At 39.4% G+C, this 21,807-nt stretch overlaps 1 protein-coding gene and 1 pseudogene across 4 annotated transcripts in view; one reads left to right on the forward strand and one right to left on the reverse strand.

Annotated features, from left to right (window-relative positions):
- TRIM24 (tripartite motif containing 24) overlaps window positions 1-21,807 on the reverse strand; it is a 96,261-nt gene that overhangs the window by 55,544 nt on the left and 18,910 nt on the right. For all 4 annotated transcript variants that reach the window (XM_021079189.2, XM_021079187.2, XM_021079188.2 and 1 more), the window contains one exon: window positions 5,263-5,381. In XM_021079189.2, coding sequence (XP_020934848.1) covers window positions 5,263-5,381 — 119 coding nt within the window. The remainder of the gene's footprint in view (window positions 1-5,262; window positions 5,382-21,807) is intronic.
- LOC110257617 (mitochondrial import inner membrane translocase subunit Tim23 pseudogene) lies at window positions 1,266-1,885 on the forward strand (annotated as a pseudogene).

Here is a 21,807-nt window from a genome sequence, read left to right on the forward strand (position 1 = left end):
TTCTAGGATAAGAGGTAAAATTTAGAAAGCAAAGCCAGTAGTAGTTCCTGTCTTGACTTAACAGTTAATGAACCTGACAAGGATCCATGAGGATGAGGGGTTGATCCCTGGCCTCGCTCAGTGGGTTAAGGATACAGCGTTGCCATGAGCCGTGGTGTAGGTCGCAGATGCAGCTCAGATCTGGCATTGCTGTGGCTGTGGCACAGGCTAGCAGCTGTAGCTTTGACTGGACCCCTAGCCTGGGGACCTCCATATGCCAAGGATGAAGCCCTAAAAAGCAAAAAAGAAAGAAAGAAAGAAATATGGCAACTTGGCAGTAATAATTAAAGGCCAATAACATCAGAAAAAAAGATAACGCGGAGTTCCTGTCATGGCTCACTGTTTAATGAATCCGACTAGGAGCCATGAGGTTGCAGGTTCCATCCCTGGCCTTGCTCAGTGGGTTAAGGATCCAGCGTTGCCGTGAGCTGTGGTGCAGGTCACAAACGAGGCTCAGTTCATGTATTGCTGTGGCTGTGGCACAGGCCAGCGGCTACAGCTTCCATTTGACCCCTGGCCTGGGAACCTCCACAGGCTGCGGATACGGCCCTAGAAGAGACCAAAAAAACAAACAAACAAACAAACAAACAAAACAATGCAACATCATACACCTCCTGCTTGAAATATACACAGATATATGGATGCAAGTATTCGTATGTCCCCTTACTGAAGGAGACTCCAATCTAAACTAGCCTCTAGATTTTTATCACTAGTTTACACAAAATACAGGAGACAGGGAAGCATGTCAAATGACTATAGAGATGGTCAGCAAAATTCAAAATAAGGCTAACTTTACTGGACTGACAAGACAGTTTATCCAACAAATTATGTTAAAAGGGAGGAAAAAGAAAGCCAGCAAGGCCAAGGGGCAATGCGTAATTTGAGATTAATTAAAAGATACATCTCAGACAAATCAACCAAGTGCATTATATAGGCCTTACTGGATTCTTATAGAAACAAATACTGTTTTTTTTTTTTTTTAAAAAGGGAAAAAAAAACCTACGATTTGAGACCTTGATCCCTGTCTATCCGTTTGATGCTATTAAGGAATTACTATAAATTTTCTACCTATGAATTTAATATGGTAGTTATGTTTACAAAAAAAATCGTGTTACATAAGAAACAGTGAGATCGTGTGGAGGGAGGTGGTGGTACGTGGGTTTCCGCGTAGCCGATCCCGGCCCGAGGCAGTGGGGAGAAGCAGACTGGCAGTTTGCTGTGACACCATGGAGGGAGGTGGGGGAAGCAGCAACAAAACCAGGGGGGTTGGCCGGCTTTTTAAGAGCTGGGGGAGCTGGCTAGAGTCAGGCTAAGTGGTATGAACCCTTGGTCTCCTTATTTAAATGTGGATCCACGATACCTTGTGCAGGATACAGATACGTTTATTTTTCCAACTGGACCTAATAAAACCCGGGGCCGATCTGAACTGGCCTCCTTTACCATCGGAGGATGTTGTATGACAGGGGCTGCATTTGGGGCTGTAAATGGCCTGTGGCTAAGACTGAAAGAAACCCAGAACATGGCCTGGTGCTAACCAAGAAACGTACAGATTTTGAACATGGTGACTAGGCAAGGGCCGCTTTGGGCTAATACTCCAGGTTCTCTGGCTTTGCTCTATGGTGCATTTGGTGTCATCGTTGAGGAAACAAGAGGTGCACAAGATGACCCCAACACAGTAGCAGCTGGAACCAGGACAGGCATGTTGCATAAATGTACCGGTGGTCTTCGAGGGGCAGCATGAGGTGGTCTAGCAGGACTAACACTTACGAGCCTCCACACACTATACAGTAACTGGGAGCACATGAGAGGCTCCTTACCGCCACCATCACTCTCAGGCTTCTGCTAGTTTATGCATGGAGGACACTTCCGGAGTCAACCAGATCAACTTAGAAGTTAGTCTGGAGTCACTCCCTTTTCTATCTACCATTAGTCTGAGAAACTGGAGGCTCCAATTTGCTGGGATGAGGATCATGGACAGCTGACTCGGACTGGCACTCCTTCCAGCCGTTAATGAGTTGAAGCCAGAACCCTCCAGCAGCTGAGTAAGTGGTTTGCTTCTCCTTTGAAGATCTTGCATCTCTTTTCTCTCCTACTCCTTGGAAAACCACTTACTCCCAGAATTCAGGTCATCTTGTTGTCAATACTGTATCACCACATTTATTCATTTAATGATCCAAGTCTGTAATACTGCCCTGTATTCCCAATAAAGGGTGAAAATAACCAAAAAAAAAAAAAAAAAAAAAATTAAACAAAACAAACAAAAAAGGAAATAAACACTGAAATATTTAAAGATTAGATGATAAAATGCCAGGGACTAACTTCAACATAAAACAAGAGTTGGTAACCATCGAGCTAAGTAATGGGTACATGGGAGTTTATTATGCTACACTGCTTCCTCTCCCACTTATACAATAATACTTGAAATTATCCATAACAAAAAGTCTCTAAAAGTACCTCTACCTAGGAACTGTGTTTAGAGCTCTAATCTGACCAAAGATGCCATTTCCACCTTAGTCTTATGGGCAAACTCAATTGCATGCAAGACCAATTATATTTGCCTCTACCTACCTAGATGCTCCCTTGGTCACTGTGAAAGGCCCCCACCGTCCTGGGAGTGAGCCCTCTCTCACCTTCTACATTCGATCAGGTACAGTAAGTCCTATGCGGACGGTAATTTACCACCTTCCTTTCCTTGTCGCCACACCAGGCTAGCTCGGCTTGCACCACCTCTCACCTAGTGCTCCCTAGCTCCCGTTCATCCTGCATTATCAACCCCTCCAGTCTTCGTTCCCAAAATACCCCTATACTGGAACCAGAGTTAATAAACTCCCCATCCCCACTATCCTCACTGAAGATGTCTACAGGATTCTCTCTCAAGTTGAATTGATTATAACATCTTCCTACTGTGTTTTGTGACAGAATAAGTAAATACAAACACACTGAAAACTAACTGATACACAGACACATAAAGCAGACTCTTAAATCTGACTTTTAAATTAAAATTCTGGAGTTCCCACTGTGGCTCAGCAGTTAATGAACCCAACTAGTATCCATAAGGACACAGGTTCAATTCCTGGCCTTGGTCAGTGGGTTAAGGATCCAGAGTTACCGTGAGCTGTGGTGTATATCACAGACGTGGCTCAGACTCCGAGTTGCTGTGGCTATGGTGTAGGCCAGCAGCTAAGCTGCGATTCGAACCTTGCCCGGGAACCTCCACATGCCACGAATGCAGCCCTAAAAAGACCAATAAAATAAAATAAAATAAAATTAGAATCCCTTCAATTATCATCCCGTCTCATCCCTTGTCACTGCATGTCATATCACTACTCTACCCTGTTGATTATTTATGCTACTTTGAATTTTCTGGACTGAGCCTTAACAGAGTTCACCTAACAAAGTACAGCTGGTCAGTGAAATGACTCACAAAGACTATCTAGTACAAACACCATCATGTATGAAACTAAGTGACAGGACACTCTAGAAGAGAGGGACAAAATCGTTAGTTCTCAGAAGAGAACTTTCAGAAGGTTTACGTACTGGACACTGTAAACTCACATAATTATGTTTCCACTCTTTAAAGCTGGTTTCACAACAATTCAAAGTTTTACTACCTGAACGAAGCCCTGTTTTAGTCTTTGACAAAGGCCACCTTAGGAAAAACTATGGATACTCTTGAAATAAAAAGAGGTACTTTCATTAGCTGCAGCTATGTTTATTTAAAGTAAACTCTTAATTTCCTAGTTTCCCCAGGAATCAAAAAGCTGAAAATGACGAGTATAGAAGTTTAGTTGTGTGAATACCAAAGAGTCCTAAACATTACCTCTTAGACATTTTAAATTAATAATATTTCCATAACCAGATTCAGAGCCTTCACAGATCTTCTATTCCCAATTAGAGGAACTGCCGAGAGAAATCATCAGCGACTCTTGATCCCCAAGTACACTGATACATTATACTTAGCACACAGTGTAGAATTCATCAGAGCTCACCTCCCTGGGAGTACTACAGCCCACCGACTAAGGACCTGTGCGTTAGGTTTAAGAGACGAGGAGAAACATTCTGCATGTGAGTAACAGAAGGAGGAGAAAACACAAAACAAAACACTAGCGGGACTCTAAATGCAACATCTTGGACAATGCTCCCAAATGAGGCTTTAAAAGACAGCATGTAGAAAAGAAAACATTATTAAACGTAAAACTGTACTGATCAAAACATGGAATTTTTCATAAACATCATTATAGTTTACTGTTAAAACAAAAAAAAACTTTAAGGGGAGGGGCTTGAAATTAAAAAAAAAAAAATCTGTCAATATATAGTGCAATTACACAGAAATGAAATAAGACCAAGAGAGAGGCGTTTCTGTCATGGCTCAACAGTAATGAGCATGAGTCGTATCCATGAGGACTTGGGTTCGCTCAATAGGTTAAGGATCTGGCGTTGCCGAGAGCTGTGGTTTAGATCACAGACGTGGCTCAGATCCTGAGTTGCTGTGGCTGTGGTGCAGGCTGGTGGCTGTAGCTCAGATTCGACATCCCACCTGGGAACCTCCATAGGCCATGAGTGGGGCCTAAGAAAGACCAAAAAAAAAAGTGAAAAGGCATAATAGCAAATACAGAACAAGGTTTTTCTCTGAGGGAATAGGGAAGGTTGGGGTGGAATAAGGACCTCTGGTATTGGCACTGTTTATTCCTTAAGATGAATTATTCATTATTCTTATACACATTTAAAATATCACACAACTTCATACATATAATGGTCTAATACATCTGACATCTTTTATTTTAAGAGCTCTCCAGTGTTTTATGCTACCTAATTAAGAGGAGGCAAAAGATTCAAAACTTTACTTTTTATTTTATTTTTTTTGTCTTTTGTCTTTTTAGGGCCGCACCTGCGGCATACGGAAGTTCCCAGGCTAGGAGTCCAACTGGAGCTACAGCCGCCAGCCTACACCACAGCCAGAGCAATGCAGGATCCGAGCCGCATCTGCAACCTATACCACAGCTCACGGCAACACCAGATCCTTAACCCACTGAGCAAAGTTAGGGATCAAATCCACAACTTCATGGCTCCTAGTCGGATTCATTTCCACTACACCATGACGGGAACTCCAAAACTTTATTTTTTAATGATTTTTATTTTTTCCATTATAGTTGGTTTACAGGGTTCTGTCAATTTTCTACATACAGCAAAGTGATCCAGAGATTCACAATTTAATACACTTACCTGATTAGACTTTTCTACTGTACTGCTGGGAACCTCAGTAGTGTCCTTCACAAAAAAATTATCTATGATGTGTCTCTCTGCACATTCTTGGCTGCAAACCGGACATCGAATGACTCCAACTGGGAAAGACAAAATTGCATTCTAAGTGTTTTTTGAACTGACACGACACTATATTTGATTAAGGTGTACAATGTAATGATTCAATATTGTATAATTTGCAAAATGACAACCACAACAAATTCAGTTAACATCTGTCACCACATAATTACTTTTTTTTTTTTTTTGGCCTGATCATGAGGCATGTGGAAGTTTCCAGGCCAGGGATCAAACCCTTGCCACAGCAGTGACAATTCTGGATCCTTAACCTACTGAACCACCAGGGAACTCCCAACATTTTTTTTTTTTTCCTGCAGCAAGAACTTTTAAGATGCACTCCCCAGCTACTTCCTTGGTTTTTTGGGTTTTTTTTTTTTTTTTTTTTTTCTATCTTTTCTTTTTAGGTCCATACCCATGGCATATGGAGGTTCCCAGGCTAGGGGTCTACAGAGCCACAGCAATGCCAGATCCAAGCCACATCTGTGCCCTACACCACAGCTCGCGGCAACGCCAGATCCTTAACCCACTGAGCAAGGCCAGGGATCGAACCCACAACCTCATGGTTCCTAGTCGTATTCATTTCAGCTGCGCCAGGACGGGAACCCCTCCCCAGCTATTTTCAAATAGGCAATACAGTATTATTAACTACAGTCACCATCGTGTACACACAACCGCATAACTTATTCATTTTATAATTGGAAACTCATCTCTTCCAATCCTCTTCATGCATTTTGCCCAGCTCCTATCCCCCACCTTAGACAAGCACCAATCCTATTATCTATATCCACGAGTTTAGAGTCTAAGGTTTAATACAAATATCCTGATACCAAACCAACACATAGCATCCAAACTGTGAATGGGTTCTTTCACAATGTTCGCTCTCTTCAAATTCACACTTGCTATTACTTAACACAAAGCAATTCACATTATGCACATATATGGATATTAGGTGTGTGTTTATATGTGGGGTGTGGATGTGGATGTCTCACATTAGTATATCATTAGGTGATGAACAAATGCTTATAATTGTAGATGAGATGCTCTTCCAAACAAACACCCCTTTGGGCTATTCTTTCTGTTGTTTGTTTAGCAACTTCTCGCCCAGTGTGTTTCAGATAGAGATGTGCAGAATCATATGGAGAATTCTAAAAGAACAAAGAGTTCTGGTTCGTTCTGGACCTAATCAGGATTTCTGAAAGTGGAACATGGACATACTCATTTTGTTTGAAATCTCCACAGGAGATTCAGAACTCCAGTCTGCTTTCTTTAACATGTACAAAGAGCATTCCTTCAGGGGGAATAAAAAAATCTTTCATAGTGTTTGGTAAAACAATAATAACTAGTAACTCTATATTAATTAAAATATAAAATTTCATTAAACAATTTAATATAAACTTGATACTGCAATTTACCAAGGAGACTATTATCAAGTTCCCAGACAAATGTTTTACAAAAGGAAATGCATCAAGCATGAGGACAAAATAATCCAAAGATCAATTTCATTGGTATATTCAAGCAATATACAAAAGTTTTAAATAAAAAAACCATTTTACAATAGCAACAAAAATATATTAAGTACGTAGGAATAAACTTTTTTAACATAAAAGGCCACCGTGGAGAAAAATGCTAAGCTATACTTAGAATTATTAAAAAATATCTAGGTTGAAATTCCCATTGTGGCACAGCAGAAACAAATCCAACTAGGAACTATGAGGTGACAGGTTTGATCCCTGGCCTCGCTCAGTGGGTTAAGGATCTGGCATTGCCAGATGTGGTGTAGGTTTCAGACATGGCTCAGAACCCACGTTGTAGCTGTGATGTAGGCCGGCAGCTGTAGCTCTGATTGGACCCCTAGCCTGGGAACCTCCATATGCCGCAGGTGCGGCCCTAAAAGGCAAAATAAATAAATATATAAATAAAAAATTTTTCCAAAAATTTTTTAAAAATACCTAGGTAATGAAAACACCATGTCCATGATGATAAAGATGCCAATTCTCTCCCAAACATATCGAAAGATTCAATGCAGTTTTTAATCAATCCCAACAGGAACTGCAGTAGAGTTTTGACAAGCTGGGAGGACATACCTACCAGATAGCATAGTAAATATGTAAAGCTATAGTAATTAAGACAGTGTGATATTTATGAAAGATAAACAAAAATGGAACAGAATGTTGACAGGCTCACATATATGTACATTTTCTTGTTTGTTTTTTTAGGGCCGCATTGACGGCATATGGAGGTTCCCAGGCCAGGGGCTGAATCAGACCTGTAGCCACGGGTATACGTACATCACAGCCACAGCTACACCAGATCCGAGCCACATCTGTGACCTACCCTACACCTCATGGCAATGCCACATCCTTAACCCACTGAGTGAGGCCAAGAATCGAACCTGAGTCCTCAAAATGGTTACTAGTCAGATTCGCTTCTGCTGAACCACGATGGGAACTCCATCACATGTATATACATTTTACATGTGACAGATGTGGCACTCAAACTCGGTGGAAAGAGAGATGACCTTTTTACCGTACCATAGTTCTCTACAGTGAGAGGGGAATGAAATCAGATCCCCACGTTACTCAATTCAAAAAGTAATTCTTTGGGATAGGATAGATTAAGAACTATCTGGAATAAATTTCTTAAGAAACAAAAAGAGCATGAGGGAAAAATGAATAAATTCAACTTCATTAAAGTTAAGCATTACAGTTAGTCAAAAGATTACCATAAAGAAAGTAAGACGAGTCCCCAACTGGAAAAGATAACGCTAACACAGAACTGACAAGAAATTAGTAATTAAAATCTGTAGGAGTTCCCACCGTGGCGCAGTAGAAACGAATCTGACTATGAATCATGAGGTTGCAGGTTTGATCCCTGGCCTCGCTTAGTGGGTTAAGGATCCGGCATTGCCATGAGCTGTGGTGTATGTTGCAGATGCGGCTCAGATCAGGAATTGCTGCGGATGTGGTGTAGGCTGGTGACTACAGCTCCGATTTGACCCCTAGCCTAGGAACCTCCATATGCTGCAGGTGTAGCCCTGAAAGGACAAAAGACAAAAAAATAAATTAAAAAAAAAATCTGTAAAGATGTGACAATGCATTTCACAGACTAGAAAGACTGAGTAAACACATTTTTCCTTATTCCAATAAGTACAGCTAAAGACTAGAAACATTCTATATAACACTGAAAAAGGGAGAGAGACGACAGACTGTCTAGAGACCTCAGGACCTGAGATGACAATGGTGAGTTCACTGAGTTTCCTTTTAGCTTCATATATTCCAAAGTAGGTGCTCACGAAGCTACCACCTCAAAAATACCAACAGGTGTAAAAAAAAAAGTCCACAAAATCCTACTACCTCTATCCAAAGGATGAGGAAAAGGGCAGCCTGGCAAGACAGAAATACTCATTTTAACCCATCTGTCTTTCCTGAACCAAACCACTTCCAAGGCCCAAGAGCACATGGAAACAAACACGTGGAAGCCAGTGACACCTCAGGCCAAGTCTAGGGTTAGAAGAAAGCTTGAGGACAAGTAATGCCCTCAGCAACCCAGCTTTAGTGCCTTAAGTATTATCCTAATTTTACAAATCAGGACACAGAGCACCAGATTTCTCCGTGGTCATACAACCATGAAATGGCAACTCTGAAATCTGAATCCTGCCTAATGACACATCTTGCATACATTCTACATGGAAAGTACATTTTAAAAGGATATAGCATGGATTTTAAAGCTATATAGAGCCAGATTATTCCTCTCTACTGACTCCTCTATAACCCCTAAACAATCTTTCTGAGTCTCTATTTCTTCTGCTATAAAACAACAGCACATGATAATCATGATGTAATGGCTACCATATCGAGAACTTGTGCTTCAGTTACTGTGCTACATATTCCAAGCTCAAAAGAACAAATCTGAGGCAGAATTGTTAAATAGATTATATCAACAAATATATAAAGAGGGGCTGATGACACTGGGATGCTACTCGGTAAACCTGTGCATTATATACTCTGTGACCCCCTTAAAATCAGACAACAGTTGACTCCTTTGCAAAGGACCAGCACATCCTCACCTACTTCATTCCCTCAAATGATCTCTAGGACTACAAATGAATTCTGAGTCACAGAGGTAATGAGACCTAACATAGACCTAAGGCTAAATGTTGGTGAATCTCAAATTTGTGTCTTCATCCAATGCTTTACTCCTGAGCTTAAGATGTACCTTGTCAGCATGTTTAAAAAAAAAAAAAAAAAAAAAAAGCACTGCATATTACAAAGTAAATAACTAAACATCTATATGAAAGTGATTCTTTTGACATATTATTCTGGGAAGGGTGAGAATACTGCAGAAACATAATTCAATTCCCATTTTTGAAAAGGGAAAATTTGAAATCTGAAAGGCACACTGGGAGTCAACCATAATGCAAGAGAAACAGTAAAACAAATGGACTAGTATAAATGCTATAAATTGCTTCTCTTTGCTGGTATCAGAAGATTTTAGACTATGCAATGAGAATAAGCTAAACAAAGAAATCGCCTATTTATTTGTTGTCTTCCCGCCCTCCCCCACCACCACCTTAGGGCTTCACCTGCAGCATATGGGAGTTCCCATGCTAGGGGCTGAATTGGAGCTGAAGTTGCCAGCCTACACCACAGTCACAGCAACACCAGATCCAAGCAGTGTCTGTGGCCTCACCACAGCTCATGGCAACACTGCATGAGCTGCATTAAGCCACTAAGTGAGGCCAGGGATCAAACCTGCATCCCCATGGATGCTAGCTGGGTTCGTAACCTGGAGAGCCACAAGAGGAACTCCCAGAAATCACTTATTTATTATTCAAGTTAAAACAACTAACAATTCAGTATTCTATTTACCTGTACATTAAAGGAAAAGAAAGGACTGTTGAAGTCACACATCAATTTCCATGTTTGCTAAATGAAATCATGAAAGATGTTTAGATAATTATATAATTAGAAATCAGAAAATTACACACTTACAAAAGTAGCGGGACAGGAGTTCCCGTCGTGGCGCAGTGGTTAACGAATCCGACTAGGAACCATGAGGTTGCGGGTTCGGTCCCTGCCCTTGCTCAGTGGGTTAAGGATCCGGCGTTGCCGTGAGCTGGGGTGTAGGTTGCAGACGCGGCTCGGATCCCGCGTTGCTGTGGCTCTGGTGTAGGCCGGTGGCTACAGCTCCGATTCAACCCCTAGCCTGGGAACCTCCATATGCCGTGGAAGCGGCCCGAGAAATAGCAACAACAACAACAACAAAAAAAGACAAAAGACAAAAAAAAAAAAAAAAAAAAAAAAAAAAGTAGCGGGACAAATGTACTAGGATCTAGTTTTTGCCTTTTTTTCCTACAAATTAAATATTTATAGTTTTGGGTTTTGAGATGTAAGACTTGCTATCTCCTTTCAGTTAAGGTTTTTTTTTTCTTTTTTTGTCTTTTTGCCATTTCTTGGGCCGCTCCTGCAGCACATGGAGGTTCCCAGGCTAGGGGTCGAATGGGAGCTGTAGCCGCTGGCCTATGCCAGAGCCACAGCAACACCAGATCCGAGCCGCGTCTGTGACCTACATCACAACTCACGGCAACGCCAGATCCTTAACCCACTGAGCGAGGCCAGGGACCGAACCGCAATCTCATGGTTCCTAGTCAGACTCGTTAACCACTGAGCCACGACGGGAACGCCTTGGTGAAGTTTTAGTGTCTAAACCTAAGCATGATGCAGGGCTAATGCTTTGACATTAAGTACTAGAAACAGGTGGCAACTCTGATTACTCATCTCTATAAAAGAGATGTATGTGAATTTAAATCCTCTTTTACACACTGCGGATCACAGGCACAGGTAAGGTGAAGGACAGGACCATAAGACGGATCACCACCAGTCAGGAAACTGTACTTCAACCTCCACAGGAGAAAACTGGGAGGATCTATACAATGTCAAATAGTGCTCTGTCCATGGTCCTGTCAACACCATTGATGGCGTTCTACAGTTGTGTAACAAAAGACCAAATTAAATGCTACCTACAAGAAACCCAACCAAAATACACAAGTTAAAGAAAACGAAAGGATGGAAATAGCTACACATTAAAATAATAAGCACATGAAACCTAGAGGGGACAGATGGGATTAAGATGGTGGAATAGAAGGACTGGAGCTCAACTTCCCTCCTAAAAAAATTCACAACTAAAGGCTGAGCAATCTTCACTCAAATGGACCAGAAACTTTAAAAAAGATATCCTACTCCAGAAGAAAAAGAGGAGGCCACATCAAGAGGTAGGAGGAGCGATTTTGTGATATAAACAACCCCATACCTCCCAGGTGGGAAGCTCCACAGACTGGAAACTAAGTGAGACTCACCTACAGGAGCGAGAGTTCTGAGCCCCACATCAAACTCTCATATGTGGGGATCCGGCACTGGGAGAAAGAGCCCCTGGAGCATCTGGCATTGAAGGCCAGTGGGGCTTGTGCGCAGGAGCCATGGGACTGGGGAAAATGGAGACCCCATCCTTAAAAGGCACACACAGACTTTCACATGCACTGGATCCCAGGGCAGAGCGAGGTCCCCATAGGAATCTGGGTCAAACCTGACCACAGTTCTTGGAAGACATCCTGGGAAAAACGGGAGAATGCAGCTTGATGTGAGGGAAGGCCATTGGAAGCAAAGCTCTCGGGAATATTCAGCAGCCTTTCTCTGGGGGTGGCCATTTTGGGAAAATCTGGCCCCACCCATCAGTGCTGAGAAGCCCCAGGGCAAACAACAACCCAGGGGGGACCAGCCCCACCCCTCAGTAAGCAGGCTCCCAAAAGACCCCTCAGGCTCACAGCTACCTCTAATCCCATCCAGAGACTACCCTCACCCACCAGAGGAATTAGAATCAGCTCCACCTACCTGTGGACAGCCATCAGCCCCTGTTATCAGGAAGCCTACAGCAAGCCCCCACACCAACTTCAAGCCACAAGGGGGGCAGACACCAGAAGTAAGAAAGGCTACAACCCTATTATCTGTAAAAAGGTCACCACACCAAAACCCTGTAAAAATGAAAAGACAGAGAACTATAACTCAGATGAGGGAGAAAGGAAAAACCCCAGAAAATCAGCTAAGCAATGAGGAGATTCTCAGCCTCCAAGAAAAAGACTTTAGACTGTTGATGCTGAAGACAATGCAAGACACTGGAAATAAACTGGAGGCAAAGATGGGTAACTTACAGGAAACAATAACAAAGAGATACAAGATATAAAACTGAAACAAGAAGAGATGCAAAATACAATAACTGAAATAAAAAATTCACTAGAAGCAGCTAACAGCAGAATACAGGAGGCAGAAGAACGAATAAGCAAGGTGGAGGACAGATTAGTGGAAATTACAGATGCAGAACAGAAAAGAGAGAAAAGATTGAAAACAAATGAAGAGAGTCTCAGAGATCTCTGGGACAACGTTAATAAATGCGCCAACATCTGTATTATAGGGGTGCCAGAAGGATAAGAGAGAGAGAAGGGGACAGAAAAAATATTCCAAGAGATAACAGCCAAAAACTTCCCTAACATGGGAAAGGAACCACCCACTCAAATCCAGGAAGCACAATATAAATACCATATAAAATAAACTGAAGGAGGAATACTCCAAGACACATACTAATCAAACTGACCAAAATTAAAGACAAAGAGAAAATCTTGAAAGCAGCTAGGGAAAAGAAAAAAATAACAAGGGAACTTCAATAAGGTTATCAGCAGATTTTTCAGCTGAAACTCTGCAGGCCAGAAGGGAGTGGCATGATATACTTAACGTGATGAAAGGAAAAAACCTCCAACCAAGATTACTCTACCCAGCAAGGCTCTCAGATTTGAAGGAGAAATCAAAACCTTCACAGATAAGCAAAAGCTGAGAGAATTCAGCAACACTAAACCTTACAACAAATACCAAAGGAACTTCTCTAGGCAGAAAAGAAAAGACAGCAACAGGAAACAAAAACTCCACAAATGACAAGGCTCACCAGTAAAGGTATATATACAGTAAAGATATGAACTCATCCATGCACAATTATACCACCAAAATCAGAAATCATGAGAGGAGGTGGGTGCAAATGCAGGACACTGGAGATGAACTTGCAATTAAGAGAACAACTTAAAACAATCTCATATACATACAGACTCTTATATCGAAACTTCAGAATAACTGCAAACCAAAAATCTACAATTGATACACAAAGAAAAATCAACTCAAATACAACACTAAAGATAGTCATCAAACCAGAAGAGAGAACAAAAGAGGAAGGAAAGAGAAAAGAGCAACAAAAACAAATCCAAAGCAATTAATAAAATGGCAGTAAGAACATACATATCAATAATTACCTTAAACGTTAATGGACTAAATGCCCTAACCAACCGACACAGACTGGCTGAATGGATACAAAAACAAGACCCATATACACGCTGTCTTCAAAGAGACCCACTTCACTTCTAGGGACACATACAAGTTCAAAGTGAGAGGATGGAAGAAAATATTTCATGCAATCGAGGATCAAAAGAAAGCTTAAAGGTGTGTGGTGATCTCCTACTGTGGTGGTTTTTTGTTTTTGTTTGTCTTCTTCGAGTTACACCCAGGTATATGGAGGTTCCCAGGCCAGGGGTCAAATCGGAGCTGCAGCTGCCACAGCCTATGCCACAGCCACAGCAAAGCCAGATTGAGCTGCATCTGCATCCTCATGGATGCTAGTCAAATTCATTTCCACTGAGCCACAAAGGGAACTCCTTACAGTGGTTTTGATTTGATTTCACTTGTGACCAGTGATTTGGCACATTATCTCATGTGTATTTGTCAGATATGCATCTTTTTTTGTGTTTTGTTCAAATCTTTATCTCATTTTAAAATTGGTTTTTTAATGACTGAGTTTTAAGTTATTACTATTAATGGGATTGTGTCCCCCCAAATTCATGTGCTGAAGTGTTAATCTCCACTGACTATACTTGGAAATCGGAGTTTTAGAGATTAGTTAAGGTTAAATGAGGTCACAGGGTGGGGTCCTAATCCTACAGAATTGGCAGCCTTATGAAAAGAGAATGCATGTGCACTAAGGAGGTTCCATGAGGACACAGCAAGCAGGCTGCTGTCTACAAGCTGGAAATGGAGTCCTTGCCAGTATTCTACCCTGCTGGCACTCTCATCTCAGATTTTCAGCCTCCAGAATTGCGAGAAAGTAAGTTTCTGTTGTTTAAGCTACCCAGTCTAAAGGATTTTGTTATGAAAGTCCAAGCAGGATAAGACAGGTTATATATATCTGGCATATATATATATATATATATATATATATATATATATACACACACACACACATTTATTTACTTATATGTATATTTTCTTGGTGCAAGCCTTCCTGAGATATATGCTTTGCAGATACTTTCCCCCAGTCTGGGGCTTTTCTTTTCATTTTTAAAACTGTTTTTAGAAGAGCAGATATTTTAAATTTTTATAGAGTTCAATTTATTAATTTTTTCCTTTCTGGACCGTGCTTTTGTGTCAAATATCAGAAATCATTGCCTAACTCGAGATCACAGAAATTTTCTCCTATGTTTACCTTTAGAAGTTTTATAGTTTTATGTTTTACATTTAGGTCAGTGATTCATTTTGAGTTATTTTTTGTGTATAGTGCAAAGTATGAATCAAAACATGATGGGGTTTTTTGCATATGGAAATCCAGTTACTATATTGTCTTCATTTTGTAGCTTTATAATAAATCTTGAAATCATGTAAAAAGAAAAAAAAGAAAAGAAACCTAGAGGATTTAATACTTCTACCAGAGTAGACAACAAAACTAGAACTATTACCAGATGTAAAGTGAGGACAGTGCATAATGATGAACAGCTTGATTTCTCATAAAGACATACAATCCTAAAAGCTGATATGCCTAATCAACAGAGGGTCAAAACACATAACGTAAAAACTGATATAGTTGTCAAGAGAAACAGACAAATCCACATGATACGTGAGATTTCCACTCCCCTCTCAGTATATTCAATAGACCAGTAGACAGAGAATCAATTAAGATATAAAACACTTGAACAACAAGAAAAAATCAAGTAACTTGATCCAATTTGTTAGCAGGATGCATATTCTTATAGTGTGAATGGGTTATTCACCAAGATGTAACATATACTGGGCAATAAAACAAGTACAGATAGATTACTAGAACTAAAATCAAAAACACAAAATATTCCATGAAAACAATGAGATAAACTTAGAAAACAATTTTAACAGAGAGAACTGGAAAACCCTCAAATATTTGGAAAGTGAACAACTTACTTCCAAACAACCCATGTTTTTAATGAAGAAAAGCCTAAAAAAATCAAGATCTAAGCTTCTCCTCAACAAGCTAGAAAAAGAGCAAACTAATGCCCCCCAAAAAGGAAAAGAAAGGAAATAATGAATAGAATACAATGAAGAAGAAAATGGGAAAAAAGAAAGAATAAATCAATTAAATCAAAGCCAGTTCTTGTGCCTGGGGGAAGAATTAATTAACCTCTAGCTAGACTGATCAAGAAAAAAAAAAAAAGGGGGGGGGAGACAAAAATAAAAAATAAAAGAGGCTATTTCTACAGATTTCAGGAACCTTAAAAAATTATGGAAATATTATCAACTTGATTAAATGTGTTGATTCTTTTAAAGACATAATTATCAAAATCTTCTTAAGAACAGAAAACCTGAAGAGTTCTCTATCAATTAAAGAAATTAAGTTGGTACTTAAAAACCTTCCCACAAAACAAATGTCTAGACCTAGAAAGGTCCACTGGTGAATTCTATCCAATATTCAAGGTAATACTAACCCTAAACAATTCTTTTAGAAAATAGGAGGCACACTTCCCATCTCATTTTATAAGTCCTATAGTACCCTGATAGTACAGACCAACATCTCATTAGCAAGTATCAGAAAATCAAATGGAGAAATATACAAAAAGGATAATGTATTACTTAACCAGGATTTAGTAAAGCAATGGCTGGTTGAGCATTCAGATCAATTAAAGTAATTCACTATATTAACAAAACAAAGAAGAAAAGTCATACAATCACCTTTGAAAAACTGAATACCCAAGCAAGATCAAACAAACAAACAAAAAAGCTCTTCAGAACCTAGAAATATAATGAAATTTCTTCAACCTGATAAGGACAGCTTATGAAAATCCTATACCTAACACATTTCATGATGAAATACTGAGTACTTTCTTGTGTGATTTGGAAGAAGGCAAGGGTGTCCACCCTCACAACTTCTATACCTAGCTATTTTAGTGTCTTTGGATAAACAAAGGAAAGGGGTTGGAAGAGAAGTAAAAGAGTTTATAGTCACAAGTAACACAATCATGTATGTAAAAAACTCTAAGGTATCCACCAAAAAAAAAAAAAAAAAAAAAAAAAGACATACTCAGAATACTTAACAAAAGATGTGCAAGACCAATATAGCAGCCTCTTCCTTCATCAAGCATACCCCTGGCTCTTTTGAGTGTTTGATCAAGGTCCAGGTCTGAAATAGTTGATTCTGGTAATTTTTTCTGGTTTTTTATTATCAGTGGAGGGACTGACCCTTAGACAATCCTGCTCTGTCATTTTTGAAAGCAGTCACTTTTTGATTTCATCAAAGTTTAAAAGTATTATACATCAAAGGGCACTAGCAAGAGAGTGAAAGAAAAGACAACTCACAGAAAGGGGGAACTTATTTGCAAATCATAAATCCAATAAGGTTTTAATATCCAGAATATATAAAGACCTCTACGACTCATTGAAAATTTAAAAATGGGCAAAGGATGAATAGCTATTTCTCCAAAGAAGATACGCAAACAGCAACTAAGCATAAGAAAAGATCCTCAGCATTAGCCATTAGGGAAAAGTAAATCAAAACCACAGTAAGGTACCATGTCACACCCGCAAAGAGGGCTGTTACAAAAAAAGGTGTATGTGGTGGGGAGGGGGTATGGACAACAAGTGTTGCTGAGGATGTGGAGAAATTATAGAGGCCGCATACATTGCTGTGGGATGTAAAATGATGCAGTCAATGTGGCAAACAGTTTGGTAGTTGCTCAAAGAGTTAAACACAGAATAACCATATGATCTGGCAATTCCACTCCTAGGTACCTACTCCAAAAGATTCAAAACAAGGACTCAAATAAACACAGGCACATCGTGTTACACTGTACTTTACTTTGCAGATATTCTGCTTTTTACAAATTGAAGGCTTATGACAATCCTGCATCAAGCAAGTTGGTGCTATTTTGGTGTTATTTTTCCAAAGCCTTTGCTCACTTCTGTGTCTCTGTGTCACATTTTGTCAATAAAATATTTCAAACTTTTTCATTACTATTATGCTTTTTATGGTAATCTGTGATCTTTGATGTTACTATCACAAAAAGATTATCACAAGATCCCAGATGATGGTTAGTTAGCATTTTTACAATAAAGCACTTCTTAATTAAGGTATGTACATTTTTTAGACATAACGCTATTGCCCAGTTAACAGACTATAATATAGTATTAAACATAACTTTTTTATATGCACTGGGAAATCAAAAAATTCATGTGAACTTGCTTTATTGTGATATTCACTTTATTACAGGTGTCTAGAACCAAACTGGCACTATCTCTGAGGTATGCCTATACTAGTATACTAATGTTCACAGCACTATTATTCACAATAGCCAAGTGGTGAAAACAACCCAAGTGTCCATCAACAGGTGAATGGATAAACAAAATGTGCTCTATCCACCAAATAGAATATTATTCAGCCAAAAAAAAGGAATGAAATCCTGATACATGCTAAATGATAAAACTTGAAAATATTACACTAAATAAAACAAAGCCATGCAAAAAGTTAGACCTATTTAATATTTCCACTTACATTAAGTACCTAGAATAGACAAATTCAAAAAGGACAGAAAGTGGAATGGCAGTTTCCAGAGTCTGAGAAAAGCAAAATGATGAGTTATTGCTTAACGTATACAGAATTTCTGTTCAGGATATTTTTAAAAAGTTCAGGAAATAGTAGTTACGGTTATGAAACACTGTGAATGTACTTAACATCATGGAATTGTACATTTAAAGATGGCTAAAATGATAAATTTTGCATATCTCAATTTTTTAAAAAGGTAAAGCACGGTCAAATAAACCCAAAGAAATTCCATTAATAAAATAAATGGAATAAAGCCATGTAGTCCTTCAAAGAAATGAATAAAGCTGAAAGCCTCTGGCGGGGAGGGAGGGAGGGCACAATTAAGTGGCTGCACACCTACAAGACCAGTAATTGGAATAAAAGAGGATATAGTGTTAGATGATACAGAAAGGAAAAACCGGCAGAGGTTATCATGAACTGTTTGTATCAAAAAAATTGAAACTTGATACAAAATGTACAAATGCCCAGCCAAAAAAAAAATGAAATATCTACCATACTCTCTCAAGTGGAAAAGAAACCTTCAAGGGTCTTGCAGTTCCCATTGTGGCTCAGTGATTAACGGATCTGACTAGCACCCATGAGCATGCAGGTTCGATCCCTGCCCTTGCTCAGTAGGTTAAGGATCCGGCGTTGCCGTGAGCTGTGGTGTAGGTTGCAGACACAGCTTGGATCCTGTGTTGCTGTGGCTGTGGTGCAGGCCAGTAGCTGCAACTTGGATTTGACCCCTAGTCTGGAAATCTCCATATGCTGCAGGTGCAGCCCTAGAAAACAAACAAACAAACAAACAAAAACAACCTTCATAGATAAACCTTTAAGAAAAACTGATTCATGAGTCAAAAATTTTCCCACAAAGAAAAGTCTAAGCCCTGATTGTTGCCATATATCCAAGAAAAAAAAAAAACCTTTTAATTCCAACCTTATACAAATTCCTTCAGAGAACTGAAAATGGTAGCGCTCTGCATTTCATTTTATGAGGTCCACATCACTCTAAAGGAAAATTCATCAAATATAAAAAGGAAAATCACAGGCCACTATCTCATTAACATAGAAGCAAAAATCACAACATGTCAGCCAAAGCAAATTCTACAATGCTTAAAAAGGATAATAAACCATCACTAAGTAGATTTCTGCCTAGGAATGCAAGATTATTATTATGAAATTAATGTTTAGAATTCACCACATAACAGATTTAAGAAAAAAATTATCCCCTCACTAGGTGCAGAAAAATTGTTTGACTTCCAAAAAAAAAAACCTATTCACGATTTAAAAAAAACCCACAACCCTTTTGTAGTTATTAGGAATAGATGGGGTGGTATAAAGCCTTCAGAATGACACTGTTTCAGGGAGGGACAAGTAGACCAATAGAATTGGTCAGAATTGGCAGACTTATGCAAATATAAATACCTAGTAACTGACAGGGATGGCAGTACATTGGCAAAGAATGGTATTTTCAATAATGGTGCTGGTGCATTTGGTAAAAAGCAAAACTAGACTCCACCTCTTACAAACCAACTGCAGTTGAACTGGAAACCTAAAAATAAAGAGCAGAACTATGAAACTTTCAAAAGAAAACAGAGGAAAATAATTTCAATGCTTTGGGGCACAAAAAGACTCAAAACTAAAGCACTAGCAACAATTAAAGAAGATTCATTAAATTAAGTTTGGGTAAAGACCCAACAAAAAAAAACTAAGACAAACAGAATGGGAGAAGATACTTAGAATGTTAAAAAATTCCTATTAAAATGAAACAACTCAGTATAAGGATGGGAAAGACACAAGAACAAGCACTTCACAAAACCTGAAATCCAAATGGTCAATATGCATATGAAAGATGCTCGACCTTACTGGCACTTAAGAAAAGCATACCAGATCCAAAGAAGTTAAGAAGAGACTACCATCAGACTGCCAGAAACTACCAAGGATAACACCAAGGGTTGATATGCATTCACATCTTAGCCAAGAGGAACACAGGTTAGCTGCTGGTGGGTATATACCTTCATACCCTATGACCATGAATTCTACTTCTCAGCTTAAAACAAACAAACAAACAAAAAAAGCCTCAGGATTCCTGTAAGTGAACAGGATACACTAACAAAAATATTAATAGCTGCTTTGCTCTAAAAAGTTCAAAATGAACATTTCAAATGCCCAGCAACAAAAGAAAAACTGTGGTATATTTATATAATGGAATATTAAATAGCAATAAAAATGAATGAACGGAGTTCCTGTCATGGTGGAGTGGAAACAAATCTGACTAGGAACCATGAGGTTGCAGGTTCAATGCCTGGCCTCTGCTCAGAAGATCAAGGATCCCGAGTTGCTGTGGTAGGCCAGCAGCTATAGCTCTGAGTGAATCCCTAACCTGGGAACCTCCATATGCCACGGATGAGGTCCTAAAAAGACCAAAAAAAAAAAAAAAAGAACCATAAGCTAAATGCAGTAACACGTATGACCCCTTCAATGCTAAATGAAAATAACAAGAAATGAAATACACCAATGTTGCTCCTTTTACCCAAAGTCTCCAAACAGGCAAAGCTAAATTATACTTACCATAAAAGTGAGGAAAGTGACTAACATAGATATTGGGCAAATGGATTCTCTCTACGTGACAGAAGCCGGTGATGAAAAGGGGGCACAAGGGGAGTTCCTGCTGTGGCTCAGTGGTAACGGATCTGACTAGTATTCATGAGGATGCAGGTTTGATACTTGGCCTCACTTAGAGGGTTAAGGATCTGGCGTTTCTGTGAGCTGTGGTGTAGGTTGCAGACATGGCTCAGATCCTGCGTTGCACTACTGGCTGTAGTGTAGGCTGGCAGCTGCAGCTCTGAATCAAACCCTAGCCTCGGAACTTCCACATGCTGCACATGTAGCCCTAAAAAGCAAAAAAAAAAAAAAAAGGAAAGAAAAGAAAACCAAAAGGGACACAAGAACTCACAAGAACTTCTAGGGTAATGGCAATGTTCATTTCTTGATATGGTTGATGGTTACAAGTGTTCACTGAAATAGTGACCTATATGTGTGTTTTCCTTATACTATTTAAAAGTTTAAAAGTTCTAAGTTTTTTTTTGGGGGGGAAGCTTATTCAACAAAACTGAAAAAGCATGAAGAACACTTAGAAAGCAGCTGCAAAGACCCTAAGAAATAGATAAGGCCTGAACTAAGGGGATAAAAAGGGAGCAAATTTCTTACAAGACATAGAAAGGAAAGCTGACAGAATCTGTCTGGGAGGATAGCTTTAAAAAGTCAAAGCAGCAGCTTTGAACTTTTAAACACATACTGAATAAATATAGAGGAAAAGAGTATATAAATAATGAACTTTTCCATGATGCAATTAAATATTGTATTAACCAAATACTGCCACACAGGTATGTTTTTAAGAGATGTTTTCCACTTTTAAAATAATTTAATTTGGAGTTCCCTTTGTGGCTCAAAGGGATTGGTGGTGTCTCTGGACCACTGGAACACAGGTTCAATCCTGGCACAGTGGGTTAAGGATCTGGTGTGGCCACAGCTATGGTGCAG

This window comes from Sus scrofa, chromosome 18 (assembly GCF_054392235.1).
Source record: "Sus scrofa isolate SSC_HxYL_T2T_F1_AM1 chromosome 18, Sscrofa_HxYL_maternal_Yorkshire_Landrace_v2.0, whole genome shotgun sequence".
Classification (NCBI taxonomy): Eukaryota; Metazoa; Chordata; class Mammalia; order Artiodactyla; family Suidae; genus Sus; species Sus scrofa.